At 46.2% G+C, this 26447-nt stretch overlaps 1 protein-coding gene across 1 annotated transcript; it reads right to left on the bottom strand.

The window, feature by feature from the left end:
* Positions 1-1939: 1939 nt before the first annotated feature.
* On the bottom strand, positions 1940-25900 carry selenos (selenoprotein S). The gene is made up of 6 exons (XM_041175367.1): positions 25829-25900; positions 22848-22991; positions 16768-16874; positions 15910-15999; positions 15727-15790; positions 1940-2501 (listed from the first exon to the last, which is right to left on the bottom strand). The coding sequence occupies exons 1-6, from the start codon at positions 25863-25865 to the stop codon at positions 2422-2424; spliced, it is 522 nt and encodes a 173-aa protein (XP_041031301.1). The 5' UTR covers positions 25866-25900; the 3' UTR covers positions 1940-2421.
* Positions 25901-26447: the final 547 nt, after the last annotated feature.

Genomic DNA, 26447 nt, shown 5'->3' with positions numbered 1-26447 from the left:
TAAAAGCCCATGGTTTAGGGGGTAATATATTGGCATGGAGAGGTGGTTGGTTAGCTAACAGGAAGCAGAGTTGGCATAAACGGGTCATTTTCAGGTTGGCAGGATGTGACGAGTGATGTGCCACAGGGATCAGTGCTGGGACCTCAACTTTTTTATACAAATGACGTGGATGAAGGGACTGAAGGAATGATTGCTAAATCTCCTGACAAAGATGGTAGGAAAGTAAATGGTGAAGAGAACGTCAGGAGTCTGCAAAGTGACATAGATAGGTTAAGTGAGTAGGCAAAGATCTGGAAAATGGAGAATAATGTGGGCAAATGTGAAATTGTTCATTTTAGCAGGAAGAATAATAAAGCTTATTATCTGGTGAGAGATTGCAGATTGTGATTCAGAGGGATCTGGGTATCCTAGTGCATAAATCACAAAAGGTTAGTATGCAGGTACAGCAAGTTATTAGGAAAGCTAATAGAATGTTATCATTTATTGTGAGGGGAATTGATTATAAAAGTGGGGAGATTATGCTTCAGTTGTACAGGGCACTGGTGAGACCACATCTGGTGTATTCTGTACAGTACTGGTCTCCTTATTTAAAGAAAGATGTAAATGCATTAGAAGCAGTTCAGAGAAGGTTTACCAGACTAATACCAGGAAAAGTTGGGTTGTCTTATGAGGAAAGGCTGGACAGGTTAGGCTCGTATCCACTGGAACTTAGAAGAGTGAGAGGCGACTTAATTGAAATCTTTAAGATCCTGAGGGGTCTTGACAGGGTGGATGTGGAGAGGCTGTTTCCTCTCATGGGAGAATCAAGAAGTAGGGGTTACTATTTAAAAATAAGGGGTCCCCCATTTAAGATAGAGATAAGGAGAAATTTTTTCTGAGGGTAGTGATTCTTTGGGACTCTCTTCCTCAAAAGGTGGTGAAAGCAGAGTCCTTTGAATATTTTTAAGGCACAGCAAGATAGATTCTTGATTAACAAGTGGGTGAAAGATTAATCGGGAGTAGGCAGGGATGTGGCGTTGAGGTTACAATCAGATCAGCCATGATCTTATTGAATGGTGGAGCAGGCTTGAGGGGCCGAATGGCCTCCTCCTGCTCCTAATTCATATGTTCATATGTACAATGATTCCATGAGAGATCAGCATGTTCCAACTACACTTCGTTTCTGGATATAGAGTTAACTTTTATTTGCAATGTTCCTACATGGATGAAATTTGGCAAAATGCTTGGCTTACATCCTCGAGGTCACCAGACATCTCAAGATACTGAGAGATTCCAATTATGCGCACACATTTCTGTCAGAACACACACTCGCACATGCACATCCCGCCGACACACAGGGCTATCTGCCGAAACTTGTGCTTACATCTGCACAAACACCTACACAAACACCACAAATGAGATTTATAAGACAGTAAAGGGAATAAATTGTGTTTTAACTAACAAGTTTGTTCCAACACGGAGGACCAAGGGGTCACCATTTTAAGGAGATAAAGCCAGATCTAGATATCAGGAGACAGTTTTCTCCCAAAGGTAATGGAGGTCAGGAACAGGTTGCTGCCTTGTGCGGTGAACATCAATTTGCTGAATTCTCTCGAGCTCTGGCTGTACATAGACTGGACATTACCTCATTCAAAAATAGGTACTGCAGGGAATTCAGCGCCAGAGTGACCTGCTGGACCAGTATCAATTGGCTAGACGGGTCGAAGAGCTACCTCTCATCATTTCCTTCAAATTAGCCTGTGTTCTCATCTGGATTTTCACCTCTCACAAGAGATCATAGGGTTTCAGATGGAGTGGGTTGTGTATATATTGTGACAGGCTGGGTGGACCAGGGGGGTCTTGTCTGTCATTGTTCATGCAGAAACACACACACACACAGCTGTCTAATAAACATTTGTTGCATAAAGACAGCTTTTCATATAAAGGCATGACTCCCTTATCGAATCCAGGATGTACATTTATTATATATCGAGATGACAAAAACAAATACAACATTTTAGTTATTGCACTGCTGGAATCGCAAACATATTTAAAGCTTTTAATCTTTAGCTAAAACAAAATAAACTTCACTCACATTTTGATACTTAAAAGCAAGAAATTTTCACATGAGAAGATTATTTACTGCCACTACCCATGTCCATTCTCAGACATCCTTATTGGCTGGACTGCCATTTACAAGGATGGCATCATTCATAGCTGTCAATTTCATCAAGTTTTGGTAAACATTATAAATAATTGAGAGATCCGATTCTTTTCATTAATAAAAAGTGAAAATTGAAAGTCAGGTGTGACTAACAACAAGCTGAAACTAATCAAAGCAGAATAAAATCACTCAACTTGACCAGCTTTGATAACAGGATAGTGCATCTCCAACTGTGGTCAGTGCTAGCTGTAGGAGTGGGCACTGACCGACCTTTAACCTCATGCCCCAGAAGATGGTCCCCTGCGACCTGGTCTCCAGGAACACGAACCTCCACCATCTCCCGTCAGAGGATTAAAACCTACAAAATCCAACAAACTATCTTTGTCGTTTCACCATTTTAATCAGAAAAGCACATTTCACTGCTCACCCATTTTTGACCCACTCACCCCAAGGACCCAATTGTCTAAACTGGGAGGTGTCTGCACTGCTCCTTGGTGGGATTCTGGGGATCCCACGAACAACACAACTTAGGGAAGAGAGAAGGTGAGGAGGGAGGGGGATGAGGATGGGCTGGGGTGGGTGGGTCGGTGGGTGGTGGTGGTGGTGAAGATAGAGAAGGGAGTTGCGGGGAGGAGAAAACAAAAATAGAAGCAGAAGACCATCCTGCCCATTGAGCCTGCTCTGCCATTTAACATGATCATGGCTGATCCTACGCTTAAACCTCATTCTCCCACCCACTCCCCATATCCCTCGATTGCCTGAGATACCAAATATCAGCTTCAAATATATCCGATGATGGTACATCCACAAACCTGCAGGATAGAGAATTCCAACGATTCATAACCCTCCGAGTGAAGAAATTTCTCCTCATCTGAGTCCTAAATGATCATCCCCTTATCTGAAACTATGTCCCCTAGATTCTCAGCCAGGGGAAACAACCTCTTAGTAACTACCTGTCAAGCCCCTTCATAATCTCGAATGTTTCAATTAACTTCTAAACTCCCAGCAGAGTTTAGGCCCAATTTAGTCATCCTCTCATTCCAGAGACCAATCTAGTGAACATTCGCTGCAAGTATATCTTTCCTTAAATATGGAGACTAAAATTGTACATGGTATTCCAGGTGTAATCTCACCAAAACCCTGTACAATTGTAACAAAACTTCTTTATTCTTTACTCCAACCCCCTGCAATAAAGGCCAACCTGCCATTTGCTTTCCTAATTGTTCCTGTACCCACATGCTAACTTTTTGTTCCTTATACAAGTACATTCAAGTTCCTCTGATGTACATTTACAAGTTTCACACCGTTTAAAAAAGATTCTGCTTACAACCAAAGTGAATAACTTCACACTTCCCCACATTATACTCCATCTGCCACCTTAATGCCTACTCACTTAACCCAGCAGCCTGTTCCTCACTCCAGCTTGTGTTCCCACCTGGCCTTGTATTATCAGTAAACTAGAATGATTACTCTTTATCTTGTCTCAATTAGTAATATCGAATGTAAATATCCATGGTACCAGCTCTGATCCTTGCAGCACTCCACTAGTCACAGCCTGACAACTCGAAAATGCACCATTTATCCCTACTCTCTACTTCCTGTCAGTTAAACAATCGCCATCCATGCTAATATATCACACCCAACTTTACTGTGTGAACTGACCTTTCATGTAGCACCTTATCGAATGCCTTTTGGAAATCCAAGTTTACTACATTCTACTAGTTCCCCTTTATCTATCCTACTAATTACATCCTCAAAAAAACAAATAAAGTTTTGAAGAGAAGGCAAGGTGGGGTAAAGGATACCCCAGCAGTAGAAAGCTCAGGGCTTAGAGTAAGCTTAAACATTAGCTCTTGCATTGGTACAAAATACAGTATAATCAAGAATTAAACATTCAGTTGGAGAATGGTTATCGCACAGGAAGAGCCCATTTGGCCCAGAGCCCATGCCAGTTCTCTGTAAGAGCTAGCTAGATAGACCTACTCTCCGGTTCTTCTCTGTAGACATGCAATTTTTCTTTCTCCTTCAAGTACTTATCTGATAATTTCCTTTTAAAGAGGCTGAGTCAATTGGGCTTATACTCTCTAAGTTTAGAAGAATGAGAGGGGATCTCATGGAAACCTAAAAAATTCTGAAGGGGTTTGATAGAGTGAATGCTGAGAGATTATTTCCGCTGGTCAGAGAGTCTAAAACACGGGGGCTCAGTCTCAGGATAAGGGGCCAATCACTTAGAACTGAGATGAGGAGAAATTACCTCACCCAAAGAGTTGTGAATATTTGGAATTCTCTACCCCAGAGGGTTGAGGATGCTCCATCATTGAAGATATTTAAGGCTGGGGCCAGAAAGATTTTTGATCTCTCAGGGAATTAAGGGATATGGGGAGCGGAAGGGAAAATGGAGTGAAACACAATAACAGCCACGATCATAGTGAATGATGGAGCAGGCTAGATGGGCTATAAGGGCTACTTCTGCTCCTATTTATTGTGTTCTTGCATCCTCAAAGCTTTTCTGACCACTTTCTAAACATCCTTCCTAATATGCAGTACCCCAATTTAGTCAATGCAGAAGTAGTTGTGGAGTAACTATTGTTTTTGTCCTCTATGAAGCCCAGGATTCCAAACGCTTTTTCTAGCCACTTTTTCAGCCTGCTCTGCCACCAAAGAGGTGAGCGCATATACCCTAGGTCCCGTTGTCGAGTCACAGCAGAGACCAGCTGTCAAATCAGTCACAGGAGGGAGACCAGCTGTCAAATCACAGTCACAGCAGAGAGACCAGCTGTCAAATCACAGTCACAGCAGAGAGACCAGCTGTCAAATCACAGTCACAGCAGAGAGACCAGCTGTCAAATCACAGTCACAGGAGAGAGACCAGCTGTCAAATCACAGTCACAGGAGGGAGACCAGCTGTCAAATCACAGTCACAGGAGAGAGACCAGCTGTCAAATCACAGTCCCAGCAGAGACCAGCCGTCAAATCACAGTCACAGCAGAGACCAGCTGTCAAAACACAGTCACAGCAGAGAGAAACCAGCTGTCAAATCACAGTCACAGCAGAGACCAGCTGTCAAATCACAGCCACAGGACAGACCAGCTATCAAATCACAGACACAGGAGAGTCCAGCTGTCAAATCACAGTCACAGCAGATAGACCAGCTGTCAAATCACAGTCAAAGGAGAGAAACCAGCTGTCAAATCACAGTCACAGCAGAGACCAGCTGTCAAATCACAGTCACAGCAGAGACCAGCTGTCATATCAAAGTCAAAGCAGAGACCAGCTGTCAAATCTCAATCACAGGAGAGACCAGCTATCAAATCACAGCCACAGGAGAGACTAGCTGTCAAATCACAGTCCCAGCAGAGAGACCAGCTGTCAAATCACAGTCACAGGAGAGAAACAGGCCGTCAAATCACAGTCACAGCAGAGAACTGCTGTCAAATAACAGTCACAGAAGAGACACCTGCTATCAAATCACAGTTACAAGAGAGACCAGCTGTCAAAATCACAGTCACAGGAGAGAGACCTGCTGTCAAATCACAGTCACAGGAGAGACCAGCTGACAAAATCATAGTCACAGCAGTGAGACCAGCTGTCAAATCACAGTCACAGGAGAGAGACCTACTGTCAAATCACAGTCACAGGAGAGACCAGCTATCAAATCACAGTTATAGGAGAGACCAGCTGTCAAATCACAGTCACAGGAGAGACCAGCTGTCAAATCACAGTCACAGTAGAGAGACCTACTGTCAAATCAAATTCACAGGAGAGACCAGCTAGCAAATCACGGTCATAGGAGAGACCAGCTGTCAAATCAGAGTCATAGGAGAGAAACCAGCGGTCAAAGCACAGTCACAGCAGAGAGACCAGCTGTCAAATCACAGTCACAGCAGAGAGACCAGCTGTCAAATCACAGTCACAGCAGAGAGACCAGCTGTCAAATCACAGTCACAGGAGAGACCAGCTATCAAATCACAGTCACAGGAGAGACCAGCTATCAAATCACAGTCACAGGAGAGACCTACTGTCAAATCACAGTCACAGGAGAGACCAGCTATCAAATCACAGTCACAGGAGAGAGACCAGCTGTCAAATCACAGTCACAGGAGAGACCAGCTGTCAAAATCACAGTCACAGCAGAGAGACCAGCTGTCAAATCACAGTCAGAGGAGAGAGACCTACTGTCAAATCAAAGTCACAGGAGAGAGACCTGCTGTCAAATCACAGTCACAGGAGAGAGACCAGCTGTCAAATCACAGTCACAGGAGGGAGACCAGCCGTCAAATCACAGTCACAGCAGGGAGTCCAGCTGTCAAATCACAGTCACAGCAGGGAGACCAGCTCTCAAATCACAGTCACAGCAGGGAGACCAGCTGTCAAATCACAGTCACGGGACAGAGTCCAGCTGTCAAATCACAGTCACATGAGGGAGACCAGCTGTCAAATCACAGTCACAAGAGAGAGACCAGCTGTCAAATCACAGTCACAGCAGAGACCAGCTGTCAAATCACAGTCACAGCAGAGACTAGCTGTCAAATCACAGTCACAGCAGAGACCAGCTGTCAAATCACAGTCACAGCAGAGAGACCAGCTGTCCAGTCGCAGTCACAGCAGAGAGACCAGCCATCAAATTACAGTCACAGGAGAGAGACCAGCTGTCAAATTACAGTCACAGGAGACCAACTGTCAAATCACAGTCACAGCAGAGAGACCAGCTGTCAAATCACAGTCACAGGAGAGACCAGCTGTCAAATCACAGTCACAGGAGAGACCAGCTGTCAAATCACAGTCACAGGAGAGACCAGCTGTCAAATCACAGTCACAGGAGAGAGACCTGCAGTCAAATCACAGTCACAGGAGAGAGACCTGCAGTCAAATCACAGTCACAGGAGAGACCAGCTGTCAAATCACAGTCAGAGGAGAGAGACCTACTGTCAAATCAAAGTCACAGGAGAGAGACCTGCTGTCAAATCACAGTCACAGGAGAGAGACCAGCTGTCAAATCACAGTCACAGGAGGGAGACCAGCCGTCAAATCACAGTCACAGCAGGGAGTCCAGCTGTCAAATCACAGTCACAGCAGGGAGACCAGCTCTCAAATCACAGTCACAGCAGGGAGACCAGCTCTCAAATCACAGTCACAGCAGGGAGACCAGCTGTCAAATCACAGTCACAGCAGAGAGACCAGCTGTCCAGTCGCAGTCACAGCAGAGAGACCAGCCGTCAAATTACAGTCACAGGAGAGAGACCAACTGTCAAATCACAGTCACAGGAGAGACCTGCTGTCAAATCACAGTCACAGGAGACCAGCTGTCAAATCACAGTCACAGGAGAGACCAGCTATCAAATCACAGTCACAGAAGAGAGACCTGCTGTCAAATCACAGTCACAGGAGAGACCAGCTGTCAAATCACAGTCACAGGAGAGACCAGCTGTCAAATCACAGTCGCAGGAGAGAGACCAGCTGTCAAATCACAGTCACAAGAGAGAGACCAGCTGTCAAATCACAGTCACAGCAGAGAGACCAGCTGTCAAATCACAGTCACAGCAGAGAGACCAGCTGTCAAATCACAGTCACAGCAGAGAGACCAGCTGTCAAATCACAGTCACAGCAGAGAGACCAGCTGTCAAATCACAGTCACAGCAGAGAGACCAGCTGTCAAATCACAGTCACAGCAGAGAGACCAGCTGTCAAATCACAGTCATAGGAGAGACCAGCTATCAAATCACAGTCGCAGGAGAGAGACCTGCTGTCAAATCACAGTCACAGGTGAGACCAGCTGTCAAATCACAGTCACAGCAGAGAGACTAGCTGTCAAGTCGCAGTCACAGGAGAGAGATCAGCTGTCAAATCACAGTCACAGCAGAGAGACCAGCTGTCAAATCAGTCACAGCAGGGAGACCAGCTGTCAAATCACAGTCACAGGAGAGACCAGCTGTCAAATCGCAGTCACAGGAGAGAGACTAGCTGTCAAATCGCAGTCACAGCAGAGAGACCAGCTGTCAAATCGCAGTCACAGCAGAGAGACCAGCTGTCAAATCACTGTCACAGCAGAGAGACCAGCTGTAAATCAAAGTCACAGCAGAGAGACCAGCTGTCAAATCACAGTCACAGCAGAGAGACCAGCTGTCAAATCACAGTCACAGCAGAGAGACCAGTGGTCAATTCACAGTCACAGCAGAGAGACCAGCGGTCAATTCACAGTCACAGCAGAGAGACCAGCTGTCAAATCACAGTCACAGCAGAAAGATCAGCTGTCAAATCACAGTCACAGCAGAAAGATCAGCTGTCAAATCACAGTCACAGCAGAGAGATCAGCTGTCAAATCACAGTCACAGCAGAGAGACCAGCTGTCAAATCACAGTCACAGCAGATAGACCAGCTGTCAAATCACAGTCACAGCAAAGAGACCAGCTGTCAAATCACAGTCACAGCAGAGAGACCATCTGTCAAATCACAGTCACAGCAGAGAGACCAGCTGTCAAATTACAGTCACAGGAGAGAGACCAGCTGTCGAGTTGCAGTCACAGGAGAGAGACCAGCTGTCAAATCACAGTCACAGCAGAGACCAGCTGTCAAATCACAGTCACAGCAGAGACCAGCTGTCAAATCACAGTCACAGCAGAGACCAGCTGTCAAATCACAGTCACTACAGAGAGACCAGCTGTCAAATCACAGTCACAACAGAGAGACCTGTGACCTGAGAGAGCTATGGTGATGGCACAGTGATATTGCAATCCAGAGACCCAGGGTAATACTCTGGAGACCTGGGTTCAAATCCCAAGATGCCAAATGGTTAATATTTGAATTCAATAAAAATGTGTAATTAAAAGTCTAATGAACCATCTGGTTCATTAATGTCCTTTGGGGAAGGAAATCTGCCGTCCTTACCTGGTGTGGCCGACGCTTAAGTGCCCTATGAAGTAGGCAAGTTGTATGAACCCGGATGGACCTAGGCACCGGACCAGTCAAGCACCAGCCTGACATAGTCATACTCACAAAACCATATCTTACAGATAATGTCCCAGACACCACCATCACCATCCCAGCAGAGGTGGCGGCACAGTGGTATACAGTCAGGGGGGTGTTGCCCTGGGAGTCCTCAACATCGACTCTGGACCCATGAAGTCAAACATGGGCGAGGAAACCTCCTGCTGATTACCATGTACCTCCCCCCCTCAGCTGATGAATCAGTGCTGCTCCATGTCGAACATCACTTGGAGAAGGCACTGAGGGTGGCAAGCGTGCAGAATGGGTGAGGGACTTCAATGTCCATCACCAAGACTGGCTTGGTAGCACCACTACTGACCGAGCTGGCAGAGTCCTAAAGGACATAGCTGCTAGACTGGGTCTGTGGTGGGTGGTGAGGGAACCAACAAAAGGGAAAAACATACTTGACCTCATCCTCACCAACCTGCCTGCTGCAGATGCATCTGTCCATGACAGTATCAGTAGGAGTGATCTTCAGTAATTTCCAGGGCCCTACCATTCATAGTGTAATCCCTTGCCTTGTTAGCCCTCCCCAAGTGCATTACCTCACACTTTTCTGGGTTGAATTCCATTTGCTACTGCTCTGCCCACCTGACCAGTCCATTGATATCCTCCTGCAGTTTACGGCTATCCTTCTCAATATTTACCACCCTACCAATTTTTGTGTCATCCATGAACTTCTTGTTCATACCCCCTACATTTAAGTCCAAATCATTTATGTACATCACAAACAGCAAGGGTCCCAGCACTGAGCCCTGCGGAATCCCACTGGAAACAGACTTCCAGTCGCAGAACCATCCCACTACCATCACCCTCTGCTTCCTGCCTCTCAGCCAATTTTGGATCCAACTTTGCCTTGGATCCTGTGGGCTTTTACTTTCTTGACCAGTCCTCCATGAGGGACCTTATCAAAAGCCTTGCTAAAGTCCATGTAGACCACATCAAATGCATCACCTTCATCAATACTCTTGGTTACCTCCTCAAAACATTCGATCAAATTTGTCAAACACGACCTTCCCTTAACAAATCCATGCTGACTATCCCTGATTAATCCATGTCTCCCCAAGTGCAGATATATTCTGTCCCTCAGAATTCTTTCTAGTAACTTCCCCACCACCGAGGTTAGACTGACTGGCCTGTAATTTCCTGGTCTATCCCTTCCCCCCTTTTTTAATTATGGGACAAGGTTAGGAGTCCTCCAGTCCTCTGGCCAGAGAGGATTTGAAAATTACTGCTAGGACCCCGAATATCTCTTCCCTTGCCTCCCTCAACAGCCTGGGATACATCTCATCGCTAGTACCTCCTCTCTCTCTATGTTAATTTCCTCTAATATTTCACAGTCCTCCACCCTGATGTCTATACCTGCGTCGTCCTTTTCCATTGTGAAGACCGATGCATAGAATTTATTGAAGTCTGTACCCATGTCTTCCGGGTCCACACACACATTACCTCTATGGTCCCTAATTGGCCCGACTCTTTCCCTTGTTCTCCTGTTCTTTATATATTTAAAAAACCCTTTGGGTTTTCCTTTATTCTACCCACCAATGCTTTCACGTGCACTCTCTTAGCTTTCCTAATTTACTTTATAAGCTCCCCTCTGCACTTTTTATGCACCTCTAGGGACTCTTCCATATTGAGCCCTCAGTCTCTGCCATAAGCTTCTCTTTTCTTCTTAATCCTAACCTTTATGCCCCTCGACATACAGGGTTCTCCGGACTTGGTCTCTCCCTTTGTCTTTAAGGGAACATATTTGCTCTGTACTCTTGATATTTCCTCCTTGAATGTTCCCACTGCTCTGACACAGTTTTATCTGCAAGTAGCTGTTCCCAGTCCACTTGGGCCAGATCGTATCTCATCTTAGTAAAATTAACCTTTCCTCAGTTTAGAACTTTTATTCCCAGCCCAACCTTATCCTTTTCTATAACTATCCTAAATCTAACTGAGTTATGGTCACTATCTCCAAAATGCTCTCCTACTGATATACCTTCCACCTGCCCGGGCTCATTTCCAAATATCAGATCCAGAACTGCCCCCTCCCTTTTTGGGCTTTCTATGTACTGGCTAATAAAGTTCTCCTGGATGCAACTTAAGAATGTTGCTCCCTCCCTACTCACACATTAAAACTATCCCAGTTAATATTTGGGTAGTTAAAATACCCCACCAATACTGCCTTATTATTCTTACACGTCTCTGAAATTTGATTACATATCTGATCCTCTATCTCTCCCTGATTGTTTGGGGGCCTATACAACACATTCAATGGCGTGTTTGCCCCTTTTGTGTTTGTTACTTCCATCCATATGGCCTCATTTGATGATCATTCTAAGATATCATCCCTCCTCACTGCTATAATTGATTCCTTGATCAATATTGTGACCCGCCCTCCTCTTCTATCCCCGTCTATCTCGTCTGAATATCCTACAACCAGGAATCTTGAGCTGCCAATCCTGTCCTTCTTTTAGCCAAATCTTGTTCATAGCTATGATTTCATACTCCCAGGTGCCAATCTGTGCCCTCAGCTCGTCTACCTTTATCCTCAGGCTCGCTGCATTAAAATATATTCCATTTTGCTTTGCTAAACCCACTTCCTTTTTCTCTGACCTATGTTTCCTCTGCCTTCCAGACTCACTCACTAACGTTTTAACTTCTAATTCCATCTCAGCTTCTCTCCCCTCTGAACTACTTTTCAGGATCCCATCCCCCTGCCAATTTAGTTTAAATCCACCCAAAGAACATTAGTAAACTTCCCCGTGAGGATGTTGGTCCCGTTCCTGTTCAGAGGTAACCCGTCCATTGACCAGAAACTGAACTACACTTTAATACTGTGGCTACAAGAGCAAGTGAGAGACTCGAAATCCTGAGGTGAGCACGGAGACCGGTGAAATCACGGTCAGTCACTGCACGGAGACCGGTGAAATCACGGTCACAGCCGGGAAACCTGTGAAATCCCAGTCGTTGTACGGAGACCTGTGAAATCACAGTCACTGTGGAGAGATCTGTGAAATCACAGTGAATCACAGAGTGCAGAAGAGGCCCTTCGGCCCATCGAGTCTGCACCGACACGTGAGAAACACCTGACCTACCGACTAATTCCATTTACCAGCACTTGGCCCATAGCCTTGAATGTTATGACATGCCAAGTGCTCATCCAGGTAATTTTTAAAGGATGTGAGGCAACCCGCCTCCACCACCCTCCCAGGCAGCGCATTCCAGACCATCACCAACCTCTGGATAAAAAAGCTTTTCCTCACATCCCCCCTAAACCTCCTGCCCCTCACCTTGAACTTATGTCCCCTGACTTCCAGTCACTCATGCATCCTTCTGTCATCACCCTCCTACAACTAAGCCAATTTTGAATCCACCTTATCAAGTTACCCTGTATCTCATGTGCATTTGCTTTCTTTATATGTCTCCCACGTGGGACCTTGTCAAAGACTTTGCTGAAATCCATATAAACTACATCAACTGCACTACCCTCATCTACACACGTGGTCACCTCCTCAAAAAATTCAATCAAATTTGTTAGGCATGACCTCCCTCTGACAAAGCCATGCTGACTATCCCTGATCAAACCTTGCCTCTCCAAGTGGAGATAGATTCTCTCCTACAGAATTTTCTCCAATAGTTTCCCTACCACTGACGTGAGACTCACTGGCCTGTAGTTCCCTGGCTTATCTCTACAACCCTTCTTAAGTAGCGGAACCACATTAGCTGTTCTCCAGTCCTCTGGCACCTCCCCCGTGGCCAGAGAGGAATTAAAGATTTGGGTCAGAGCCCCTGCAATCTCCTCCCTTGCCTCCCTCTGCAGTCTGGGAAAAAACATCATCTGGACCTGGAGATTTGTCCACTCCAATACCTTGTCACTCCTTATGTCAATTTGCTTAAAACCTCGCAGTCTCTCTCCCTGAGTTCAATACCTTCATCCTCATTCTCTTGGGTGAAGACAGATGTGAAGTATTCATTCAACACTCTAGCGATATCCTCTGGCTCCACCCATAGATTGCCCCTTATGGGTCCCACTCTTTCCCTGGTTATCCTCTTACCATTGATATTCTTACAGAATATCCTGGGATTTTACCAGCCAGAGCTTTCTCATGTCCCCTCTTTACTCTTCTAATTGCTTTCTTAAGCTCCACCCTGCACTTTCTGTACTCTACTGCTCCTCTGTAGATTTCCCTACAAGTAGCTGTTCCCAATCTACCTTGGCCAGATCCTGCCTTTACTAAAATCCACTCTCCCCCAATCTAAAACAATTGTTTGCAACTTGTCTTATTTCTTTGTCCATAACAAACTTTAATTGTACCGTGTTGTGATCGCTATCACTAAAATGCTCCCCCACCACCACCTCAGCCACCTGTCTGGCTTCATTCCCCAGAAGTAGGTCCTGCACTGCACCGTCCCCTGTTGGACCCTCTACATATTGACCTAAAAAGTACTCCTGTACACATTTCAAGAAATCCACTCCATCCAAGCCCTTAACACTATGTCTATCCCAATTAATGTTGGGAAAGTTGAAATCACCGAATATAATTACCCTATTGTTATTGTTTTACACACCTCCGCAATTGTGCTCATATTTGCTTCTCAATTTCCTGCTGACTATCTGGGAGTCTATAATAAACACTTAACAATGTGGCTGCCCCTTTTTTATTCCTAAGCTCTACCCACAAAGCTTCATTCGATGCCTCCTCCAAGATATCATCTCTCCTTACTACAGTAACTGACTCCTTAACTAATAATGCAATGCCTCCTCTTTTACCCACTCCCCTGTCTCGCCTGAAGATTCTATATCCCAGAATGTTGAGCTGCCAATCCTGCCCCTCCCTCAACCACGTCTCAGTGATGGCTACTATATCACAATTCGTCAATCCTCACCCTTAACTCATCCGTTTTATCTGTAATACTCCTGGCATTAAAGTAGAGGCCATCCAGCCTTGCCTTACTCCCTTGAAACTGTACTCCCTCTGACTTGATTGTTTTACTGTATTATGATGTGTCCCTATTCTGCTAACATTCTGTGTCCCTCCTCCAGCCGAATTAGTTTAAACTCCTCCCGATAGCACAAGCAAACCCGCCTGCAAGGATATTGGTCCTGCTCTGGTTCAGATGTAGACCGTCCCGCTTGTACAGGTCCCACTTTCTCCAGAAAGAGTCCCAGTGATCCAGGAATCTAAAACCCTCCCTCTTGCACCAACTCTTAAGCCATGTATTCATCTGTGCTATTCTCCTATTTCTGAGCTCGCTAGCACGTGGCACTGGAAGTAATCCAGAGATTACAACCCAAGAGGTCTTGCTTTTTAGTCTACTGCCTAATTCCCTGAATTCTTGATGCAAGACCTCATCCCTCTTTCTACCTATGTCATCGGTACCAACATGTACCATGACCTCTGCCTTATCACCCTCCCCCTTCAGGATGCCCTGCAGCCGTTCAGTGACATCCCAGACCCTGGCACCAGGGAGACAACATACCATCCTGGAGTCACGTTGACGGCCACAGTGGCACCTATCTGTTCCCCTGACTATAGAATGCCCTATTGCTATTGCTCTTCCTCCCTTCCTGTACAGACAGGCCGCTTGTGGTGGCAGAAGCTTGGCTCTGTCTGCACTCCCTGGAGGAACCAGTGCCCTCATCAGCCTCCAAAATGGAATACCAATTTGTGAGCGGGTCCCCAGGGGACTCCTGAACCACCTGCCTGTTTCTCTTGGACTGCCTGGTGGTCAACCATTCCCTTCCTTCCTCAAGTCCCTTCAGCTGCAGTGTGACCACCTCTCTAAACATGCTATCCACGATGCTCTCAGACTCGCGGATGCTCCAGTGTCCCCAGCCGCCGTTCCAGCTCTGAAACTCGAGCTTCCAATGCAGAGGGAGCTGTGAAATCACAGTCAATGCAGGGAGCCCGATAAAGTCATTGTTCCCTGCTGGGGGAGATTATGCTTCAAGTTGCGTGAAACTCTAGTTCAGCTGACTCACGTTATCACCTCAGTGCACAACAGTTCTCCTAATTCCTGTTGAGTTAATGCTGTTATTCAAACCTTGGGGCTTTTCACCAGCTCTGTGCCAACTTAAGCGGATTTGCTGGTAATATTTTATAACTTATAACTAAATGTCATCTCCATTTGTCATCCTTAATTATCTTTTGATCTCGTTTAAAGATGCCAGAGGTGACCTATTCCTAAGAGTGTTTGCCACTTGTAAAGTACCGTCGTGATGATACTTACTTTAAAAGTTAAAATCTGTGGTAGAGGAAAATGTTGCCTAAAAAAAGCTGGAAGTACATTTTTTGAATAAATTGCTTCATTAAACATTTTATACCAAAATCCAAATCATCTACCTATACCAGGCCTGTAATTTTATCATCAGTTCCTAGCTAATTCGCTACACCCTTACTGCTTTCTGGTTCTCTCGGTATTTCACTGCCTGTACATCCAGTTCCTGCTGCATCCAAATTAATATAAAGCAGTAAAGATAATCCTGACTTTAAAACATTGACTGTGTGTATTAGCATTGACTGTGTGTATTAGCATTGATGTCCTTGGTTATTTTTGCTGACACATTGACCATTTTGTGGAAAGAATGGTTGATGATTGTGAGCACTCACCGCCTCTCAGGGGCTTCTTATCGGATTTGGGTTTCGCTGCACTCGGTGCACTGGATTCTGACTCCTGATGTTAAACAAAAATAAAACAATCAGCTATTGTATAACCACAACTAATCAAGATTAGGCAGTGGTCATTATAAACATCTTACTCATGAATAACAACTAAACATAACAGCACGTTACAGGATGGAGGTTTGTTCTCTTCCGGGTGCTCTTTCCTTCTTGCATATTTTCCCACGCTTCGATTTTCTCTCTCCTCTTCTCTTCTTCAATCTGCAAAGAACAACAACTTCAGACAACCACCACGGCATCACACAAGTCAAGTCTTCATTACCTCTTTACTCTTGTCCTCTATGCCCCTATTTATCAAACTCAAATTGCAATTTTAATGCCCATATTGATCGGCACTCTGATTCCCAGCAGGTAATGTTTCAGTTTCCTTACTCCTTCACCGTCTTTCCAATGAGGACACATTCCCATTCCTGGTATTGCTTCCAAAAATCTCTCACTGATCCACATTAAATTCCATCTGCCATTTTACCCTCTGTCCGCCCATTCTGATCACTTGATGCAATTTACACTTCAGTCTGTTTGCTAACCCTCTTTAGAATTATAGAATCTTACAGTACAGCCACTCAGCTAATTGTGCCAGTGCTGGGTCTCTGAAAAAGCCCTCAAATTAGTCCCGCTCCTCTCTTCTTTCCCTAACACTACAATTTTGCCTTTTCCAACTACTTATCCAATTCCCTTTTGAAAGTTACAATTGATTTTGCTTTCCCCAGCCTTTCAGGCAGCACGTTCCAACATGCCAGAGCACAACTACTCCCTGTTAAACAAAACATCTCCTCAGTTAGCCCTGGTTCTTCACCCCAAATTTCCTGAATGTGTCCCCGCTGATAACTGACCTTCCTACAGTCAAAACACATAAGTACCTTTGATAAATTGTGAAATTGTGCTTCCTTGCACTAAAATCCAAATCATCTACCTATACCAGGCCTGTAATTTTATCATCCGTTCCTAGCTGATTCGCTACACCCTTACTGCTTTCTGCTTCTCTCGATATTTCGCTGCCTGTTCATCCAGTTCCTGCTGCATCCGATGCCGAGCAGCGTCCATCGCTTCCTGCCGGCTCAGAATTAATGATGGTTCTAATTTCAAAGAGAATAAAACAGTTCAATAAGCTGCACACGTTTAATGAAGCAATTTATTCAAAAAATGTACTTCCAGCTTTTTTTAGGCAACATTTTCCTCTACCACAGATTTTAACTTTTAAAGTAAGTATCATCACGACGGTACTTTACAAGTGGCAAACACTCTTAGGAACAGGTCACCTCTGACATCTTTAAATGAGATTAAAAGATAATTAAGGATGACGAATGAAGATGATTTTTAATTCAACCATCCAGAGAGATTTTTAAATCTCCCTCTTTAACCCAGATCCAGTTGGTTAGTGAATTCTCTGCTATATTTGGAAGTCCATTTCACATATTGGTTACAAAAACAGAATTACCTGGAAAAACTCAGCAGGTCTGGCAGCATCGGCGGAGAAGAAAAGAGTTGACATTTCGAATCCTCATGACCCTTCAACAGAACTAGGTGAATCCAAGGAAGGGGTGAAATATAAGCTGGTTTAAGGTGGTGGTAGTGGCGGGGGTGGTGGTGGTGGTGGCTGGGGGGGGGGGGGGTTGGGTGGGGCGGGAGAGAAGTGGAGGGGGGGTGTGGTTGTAGGGACAAGCAAGCAGTGATAGAAGTAGATCATAAAGGAGATATGGCTGTGAAAGCTGGTTTTAGTAAACACCTCGTCAAACACCAGGAGAAAAATGGAAAGCAATGAAGGTGAGCAAGGCAAAAGAGAGATACGGAAATCTTGTCGCAGAGATGAACAGAACTTCTTCAAGGAAGGCATTTCTTGAAGAGCAGTGGCAGTCAATTAAACACAGAGATAAAAACAAAAAAACTGTGGATGCTGGAAATCCAAAACAAAAACAGAATTACCTGGATTACTGTGCCATCCACTATAAAATGAAGGTTTAATTGCTAAAAGGTCCAAAAGCAAAAAACATAAAATGGGGTAGAAATCATTGGGTTCTGGAGATTTATCTTTTATCACAGCTTCTCTGTCACCATCGTTTTATTTATATTGAAGCTAGTTAGTTCTTCAATAATGAAAACAAAATGCTGGAAATACTCAGCAGGTCTGGCAGCATCTGTGGAGAAAGAAACAGAGTTAACGTTTCGAGTCCAAAATGACTCCTCATTGGAACTGAAGAGGTGGAAATATGGTGAGTTTTATGCTGTTGCAAAAGGGGGAGGGGCAGGTGCAGCAAAACAGAAGGTCAAGGAAATTGAGGATGGGGGACATTAAAATGACAAAGATGTCATGGGACTTAGTGTTGGATAAGACAGTTTTGGATACACTGAAGATTTCGGATGGTGGAAGATGGGAGAGCATCAGGGAGCACAAAGGTAGCAAAGGTGCAGGTCAGCTGAGACATGAGACGGACGATGTTATGGTGGTGGAAGTCGGCACTCTTAGAAATGCTCAGAGGCTCAGCTAAGGATAGAACAGTCTTCAGCCTGGATCTAACTGCAAGTCCCTCCCCCACTGGAAGAAATGTTTTTTCTCCATCTTCTCAAATCCTTTAATCACATTAAACAGCAATTAATCACCTCAATTTCTAGATGTAAGGGAGTACAAATCTGGTCTAGGCTCCTTGTAATTTAACACTTTTAGCTCTGGTTATTATTGTGGTGAATCTGCACTGCACTCCCTCCAAAGTCAATCCATACTTCCTGAGGAATGGTGTCCAGAACTGATTCAACACCGCAGATAGGATTGAACTGGAGCTCTGTACAATTGTAACATAACTTCCACCCATTTGTATTCCACTGTCCTAAAATAAATGCTCATATTCAATTAGCCTTTTAAATATTTTTGTAGCCATCTGCTAACTTTTAGTAATTTCTGTATATGGACACTCAAATCTCTGCTCCTCCATAGTTCCTAGTATCTTACCATTTAGAAAATACTCTATTCTCAGGTCCAAAGTGGATGATCTCTTACTTCCTCGCGATGAATGTGCCACTATTTGGCCCAGTCTGATTCAATGGAAGAATGAAGTGAGGTAGAGCTGAGTGCCCTCAACCTACATATCCCTAACCATGGAGGGTGTTGCAAGAAATGGCATGTAGATGAGGAAGATGGATGCTTGGGGGTTGCCATGGTGAAAGTATAGGGATAGGTCAGGAGCCATTTTCTCTTGTCTCGCTCTGCTCTGTCTCCTCCCTTTCAACCTCTTTCTTTGCCTTGTTAGTGTTATCTTCTCCTTTCCTTGTTTCAGTTCCACATCCCTGTTCCTTTATTTCTCCTTTCTCTATTTGGCTCTCACTCTCCTTTGTCTCTCATGCAGCTTTGCAGGGATCAACTGGAAGTGGAGGGTAAAGCGAGTCCAATAGCTGAATAAGCATGGAGAAAGAGGGAAGGTGGGAGAAAGAGGGGAAGGTGGGAGAAAGAGGGGAAGGTGGGAGAAAGAGGGGAAGGTGGGAGAAAGGCAGGAGGGGGAGGCAGCCCAGGGCTCCCACAGGTGACACATCTTGGCTAAAATTGGTAGGCTAAGATTGTAGGAAACATACAAGAAAATCATTAAATCATGATTGTACTGAAGAAATGGACTTACTGCAAGAAATAAACTACAGCCAAACATAAGGCAGTCCGTAGCTACCAGCTGCTTTCAAGATTCATTGGGTTAGTTTTAAATTTTGAAAAAATGTATTGGTTCACGGGATCTGGGTGTTCGCTGGACAGGCAGCATTTATTGCCCATCCCTAATTGCCCTCGAGAAGATGGTTCTGAGCTGACTTCTGCTGCAGTCACAGTGCTGTTAGGGAGGGAGTTCCAGGATTTTGACCCAGCAACAGTGAAGGAACGGCGATATATTTCCAAGTCAGGATGGTGAGTGACTGGGAGGGGAACTTCCAGGTGGTGGTGTTCCCATGTGTCTGCTGCTCTTGTCCTGCAAGGTGGTAGAGGTCATGGGTTTGGAAGGTGCTGTCAAAGGAACCTTGGTGAGATGCTGCAGTGCATTTTGTAGATGGTGAGATGCTGCAGTGCATTTTTTGTAGATGGTACACACTGCTACCACTGTGCATTAGTGTGGAGGAAGTGAATGTTTAAGGTGATGGATGGGGTGCCAATCAGCAGGCTGCTTTGTCATGGACAGTGTCAAGCTTCTTGAGTGTTGTTGGAGCTGCACTCATCCAGGCAAGTGGGGAGTATTCCATCACACTCCTGACTTGTACCTTGTAGATGGTGGACAGGCTTTGGGGAGTCAAGAGGTGAGTTACTCTCTGCAGAATTCCCAGCCCCATTACTGCTCTTGTAGCCACAGTATTTATATGGCTAGTCCAGTTCAGTTTCTGTTCAATGATAACCCCCAGGATGTTGCTAATGGGTAATGCCATTGAATGTCAAGTGGTGATGGTTAGATTCTCTCTTGTTGAGATGGTCATTGCCTGGCACTTGTATGGCACGAATGTTACTTCCCACCTTTCAGCCAAAGCCTGCTGCACATGCGCGTAAGCTGCTTCAGTATCTGAGGAGTTGTGAATGGTGCTGAACATTGTGCAATCATCAGCGACATCCCCACTTCTGACCTTATGATGGAGGGAAGGTCATTGATGAAGCAGCTGAAGATGGTTGGGCCGAGGACACTACCCTGAGGAACTCCTACAGTGATGTCCTGGAGCTGAGATGACTGACCTCCAACAACCACAACCATCTTCCTTTGTGCTAGGTATGACTCCAACCAGTGGAGAGTTTTCCCCTGATTCCCATTGACTCCAGTTTTGCTAGGACTCCTTGGTGTTAAAGGCAGTATTTCTACCTCACCTGAATTCAACTATTTTGTCCATGTTTGAACTAAGACTGTAATGAGATTAGGAGTGGGCCTGGCAGAACCCAAACTGAGCGTCAGTGATCAGGTTGTTTCTGAGTAGGTGCTGCTTGATAACACTGTCGATGACACCTTCCATCACTTTACTGATGATGGAGAGTAGACTGATGGGGCAGTAATTGGCCGGGTTGGATTTGTCCTGCTTTTTGTGTACAGGACAAACCTGGGCAATTTTCCACATAGCTGGGTAGATGCCAGCATTGTAGCTGTACTGGAACAGCTTGGCTAGGGGTGTGGCAAGTTCTGGAACACAAATCTTCAGTATTATTACCAGAATATTGTCAGGGCCCATGGTCTTTGTAGTATCCAGTGCCTTCAGCTGTTTCTTGATATCACGTGGAGTGAATCAAATTGGCTGAAGACTGGCATCTGTGATGCTGGGACCTCCGGAGGAGGCCGAGATGGATCATCCACTTGGCACCTCTGTTAATTGCAAATGCTTCAGCCTTGTCTTTTGCACTGATGTGCTGGGCTCCCCCATCGTTGAGAATTGGGATATTTGTGAAGCCTCCTCCTCCAGTGAGTTGTTTAATTGTCCATCACCATTCACAACTGGATGTGGCAGGACTGCAGAGCTTAGATCTGATCTGTTGGTTGTGGAATCGCCTAGCTTTATCGCATGCTGTTTCGCTGTTGGATGCAAGTAATCCTGTGTTATAGCTTCACCAGGTTGACACCTCATATTTAGGTATGCCTGGTGCTGCTCCTGGCATGTCCTCCTGCACTCTTCATTGAACCAGGGTTTATCCCCCCGGCTTGGTGGTAACGGTAGAGTGGAGGATATGCTGGGCTATGAGGTTACAGATTGTGGTTGAAAACAATTCTGCTGTTGATGGTCCACAGCGCTTCACGGATGCTCATTTTTGAGTTGCTAGATGTGTTCAAAACTTATCCCATTTAGCATGGTGGTAGTGCCACACAATACAATGGAGGGTAAGTATCCTCATCGTGAAGGCAGGACTTTGTCTCCACAATGACTGTGCGGTGGTCACTCCTACCGATACTGTCACGGACAGATGCATCTGTGGCAGGCAGGTTGGTGAAGATGAGGTCAAGTATGTTTTTCCCTTGTGTTGGTTCCCTCACCACCTGCCGCAGACCCAGTCTAGCAGCTACGTCCTTTAGCACTCAGCCAGTTTGGTCAGTAGTGGTGCTACCGAGCCACTCTTGATGATGGACATTGAAGTCTCCCACCCAGAGTACATTCTGTATCCTTGCCACCCTCAGTGCTTCTTCCAAGTGGTGTTCAACATGGAGGAGTACCGGTTCATCAGCTGAGGGAGGGCGGTACGTGGTAATTAGCAGGAGGTTTCCTTGCCCATGTTTGACCTGATGCCATGAGACTTCATGGGGTCCAGAGTCGATGTTGAGAACACCCAGGGCAACTCCCTCCCGACTGTATACCACTGTGCTGCCACCTCTGGTGGGTCTGTCCTGCTGATGGGACAGGATATATTCAGGGATGCTGGTGGTGGTGTTTGGGACGTAGAGTAGTCAAGTAACAACAAATCAATGAGACAGTTCTCCTAATTTTGGCACAAGCCCCCAGATGTTAGTAACGAGGACTTTGCAGATTGACAAGGCTGGGTTTGCCATTGTCAGTTCCAGTGCCCAGATTGATGCCAGGTGGTCTGTCCGGTGTCACTCCTTTCAGATTTCGTAGCGGTTTGATACAACTGAATGGTTTGCTAATCTATTTCAGAGGGCATCTAAGAATCAACCACATTGCTGTGGGTCTGGACTTTCATGTATGCCCAGACCAGGTAAGGATGACAGATTTCCTTCCCTAAAGGACATTAGTGAACCAGATGGGTTTTTACAATAATCGACAATGGTTTCAATGTCACCATTACTAAGACTAGCTTTTAAATCCAGATTTATTAATTGAATTTAAATTCCACCAGCTGCCGTGGTGGGATTTGAACCCATGGCCCCAGAGCGTTAGCCTGGGCCTCTGGATTACCTGTCCATTGATTCTACTCATTCAGGTTTAAAAGTTACAAATTCATAAAATAATCCAAAAGTGTGTGACTGATGCCCAATCTCAGTCTAGAATCTATTATTTCACTGGATTAAAGGCAAAATGACAGGTTTAAAACACATTCAGAAAGATGAGAAGCTGACAAAAGCAAAGTTCACTCAAAAATATAAATAAGGCATTGTTTGTACCGAGCTGGGCCTCCGAAGCCTGGGTCCACTTGTGGCTTCTTGACTGCAGCATCCCATTGATTTTCTGCAGGATGAAATAGATGGCAATGGAACTGAAGAGGATGTACCAGCCATATTCAGATAGGATGTGTAGTACCTCCGTCACTGAAAGGAAAACAGAATCAACTGCTGACACTTTACTCCGCTGGGAAAATCATACGTACAAATCACCGAGCTCGGCTCTGCTCATTACAGTCTTATTTATGTCAGTTTATTAAAATCTGGCATGTTGTGCAGTGTCCCTGCAGAACAGGGGCAGATGGAGGAGGTAAAGCAGCTAGGGTTCCTGCTCCTGATCCCATCAGTGATCCCTGCTGGATTTGGGATGCGCTGGACAATTGGCAAACCTGGGGAGTAGGTACCCTGCAGACGGGCAAAATCAGCTGGGACAGAACTAGGGCCAAATTCCCAACTCTAAACCAACCCAGAAATCTGAACCAATGCCAAGAGTCAAAGAGAATCAATGACAAATTAGGGAGGTGCTGATTCAGTGTTAGTACCATTGACTCTCTGCTCACCCACAACCTTTCAGCATCTTTCCATCGACTGCTTCCCCATTGCCCCCATACCCTGGTCAACCACCAACTATCCCGTTTCCTCTCACTGGTCCCTTCTGCCCACTGCTTGACTCAGCAACCTGGAGTCTCTCCCATTCCCCCTGCTTCCCAAACCTCCCACACCGTGACATCTCCCATTCCCCCATCTTCCCAAACCTCCCACACCGTGACATCTCCCATTCCCCCTGCTTCCCAAACCTCCCACACCGTGACATCTCCCATTCCCCCTGCTTCCCAAACCTCCCACACCGTGACATCTCCCATTCCCCCTGCTTCCCAAACCTCCCACACTGTGACATCAGCAAAATGCACTCCTTATAGCAAGCTGCATCTCCCACAGCACCTCCCAAGCTACCCCATTCCCGCACCAAGCATTCCCACCCCCCTCACTGCAAACTCAACAGGCAAAGGAAATAAACTGCATTTGTTGATTTACACAATTCACAAGATATAATTCACCTTCTCAAGGGCAATTAGGGACGGGCAATAAATGCTGGCCAAGCCAGCGAAACCCATAAATTAATTTTAAAAAATCAACAAAAACCGTTTCAGAAATGCTCTATCAATGACTTCTAGTTATTTCAACACAAATGGCACACACTCAATCCAATCCATGAGGAATTCAGATGCTTTATAGACATAGCCTAATTACATCTTATCCAGTTGCAGCATTACTTTCATGATTTTTGACAATTGCCTGTCTGTACATGTTCTTCACATTGATATTGTCGATTTTGTTCGCAGGTAGTACTTGACTAATTGACTATTTTTGATGAAATAACAGAGAAGGTTGATGAAGTGAACACAATGGATATTGTCCATATGGGTTTTAAGAAAGCATTTGACAAAGATCCAATATTGGTTAATAAAACTGTGGCACATGAAATGGGAGGATCAGGGTCAACTTGGATAAAAATACTGGCTTAAGGACTGAATACAGCGAATTGTGGGAAATAGCTATTTTTCAGACTGGAGGATGGTAGACAGTGGTGTTCCCCAAGGGTCAGTACTAGGACCACTGCTTTTTTTGCTATATAGAATTACTTGGATATGGGAATAGAGAGTGAAATTTCAAAATTTGCTGATGATACCAAACTTGGAGGAGTGGCAAACAGTGAGGATAATACCAATTGACTACAAGACATAGACAGGCTAGCAGAATGGGCAGACAAATGGGAAGAATTTTTCTTTACACAGTGAGTGGTAATGAGTGGTGGAAGCGGAAACAATCAATGATTTTAAAAGGATATTGGATGGGCACTTGAAGGAAATAAACTTGCAGAGCTACGAGGATAGAGCGAGGGGCAAAGGCGACTGACTGGATTGTTCACCAGTGATCTGGTATGGCTGCAATGGGCAAATGGCCATAATGACCATGACACATTATGAACACAAAATATAAACATTATATGTCTAAAAAAATCAGTAGTTAAAGAATCTTATCTGAAAGTTAAGGCAGTTTGAACCAAGAGCAGATACTCAGCTGCAGTGGATCCACTTTCACTCATCAAAAGGGGCATTGAAATTGACAAATCAGGTAACACAGTTCCAGCTCCAGTTTCCCCACCTCACCCCAGCCCCTCTCTGCCCCCCATCCCCACCCCCACCCCCATCTCCCCCTCCCCCCCTCTCCCCATCCCCCCTCCCCCCTCCCCTCCTCCTCCCCTCTCCCTCTTGCCCACACCCCCCTCCCCTCCTCCTCTCCTCCCCTCCGCCTCTTGCCCACCCCCCTCCCCCCTCGCCCACCCCCCTCTTCCCCTCGCCCACCCCCCCCCTCGCCCACCCCCTTCCCCTCCCCCACCCCCCTCGCCCACCCCCCTCCCCCCCTCGCCCACCCCCTTCCCCTCCCCCACCCCCCTCGCCCACCCCCCTCCCCCCCTCGCCCACCCCCCCCCTCGCCCACCCCCTCCCCTCCCCCACCCCCTCCTCCCCTCCCCCCTCCCTCTTGCCCACACCCCCTCCTCCTCTCCTCCACTCCTCCCCTCCGCCTCTTGCCCAACCCTTCCCCTCCTCCCCTCCCCTCCGCCTCTTGCCCACCCCCCTCCCCCCTCGCCCACCCCCCTCCTCCCCCCCTCCCCCCCTCCCCCCCCCCTCCCCCCCTCCTCCCCCCCTCCCCCCTCGCCCACCCCCTTCCCCTCCCCCCCTCGCCCACCCCCCTCCTCCCCCTCGCCCACCCCCCTCCTCCCCCCCTCGCCCACCCCCTTCCCCTCCCCCCCTCCTCCCCCCCTCCTCCCCCCCTCCCCCTTGCCCACCCCCCTCCTCCCCCTCGCCCACCCCCCTCCTCCCCCTGCCCACCCCCCTCCTCCCCCTCCTCCCCCACCCCCCTTGTCCAACCTCCCCACCCCCTATCTCTATCCCTATCGGCCCCCTCCCCTCTCTCTATACCTGTCCCTGTCCCGGTCTCTGTCCCCGGCTCCTCCATTGCTCCGTTTCCGGTAACAAGCTGATCTTCCGCTCCTCTCCGCCAATCAGAAGCGGCGCTGACGTGGCCCAACTTCAAGGGGAAGTTCAAACCCTTAAAGGGGCAACTCCAGCTGGAGAGTGTGGGCCCCACAGCTGGGCCAGAGCCTCAGCCTACACCCTGGCTGGGACATCCCAAAAATACTTACTGTGTTCGGGGAATGTCACATCCCCACCGACCCCGCCATAAATACTAGGACACAGGATATTCGCCTGTGGGATGCATGACTGTTGAGCCAGTTCTTGTTCAAAAAATCATAGAATGGTTACAGAAGGAGACCATTCAGCCCACTGTGTCTGTGCCAGCCCTCTGAAGGAGCAATTCATCACATCCCAATCTCCAGCTTTCTCTCCATAACCTGCATTCATCCTTGCCAGATAATAAACCAATTCATAATCAATGTCTCGGTTAAACCTACCTCCACCACACACTCAAGCCTTTATTGAGTTATTATTGATTGATTTGAGTTATTATTGATTTGAGTACAGGAATAAAGATATCTTGCTGCAATTATATAGAGCTGTGGTATGATAGCACCCGGAG

This window comes from Carcharodon carcharias, chromosome 26 (genome assembly GCF_017639515.1).
Source record: "Carcharodon carcharias isolate sCarCar2 chromosome 26, sCarCar2.pri, whole genome shotgun sequence".
In the NCBI taxonomy this organism is placed as follows: Eukaryota; Metazoa; Chordata; class Chondrichthyes; order Lamniformes; family Lamnidae; genus Carcharodon; species Carcharodon carcharias.
This window is presented reverse-complemented; position numbering and strand designations above follow the sequence as displayed.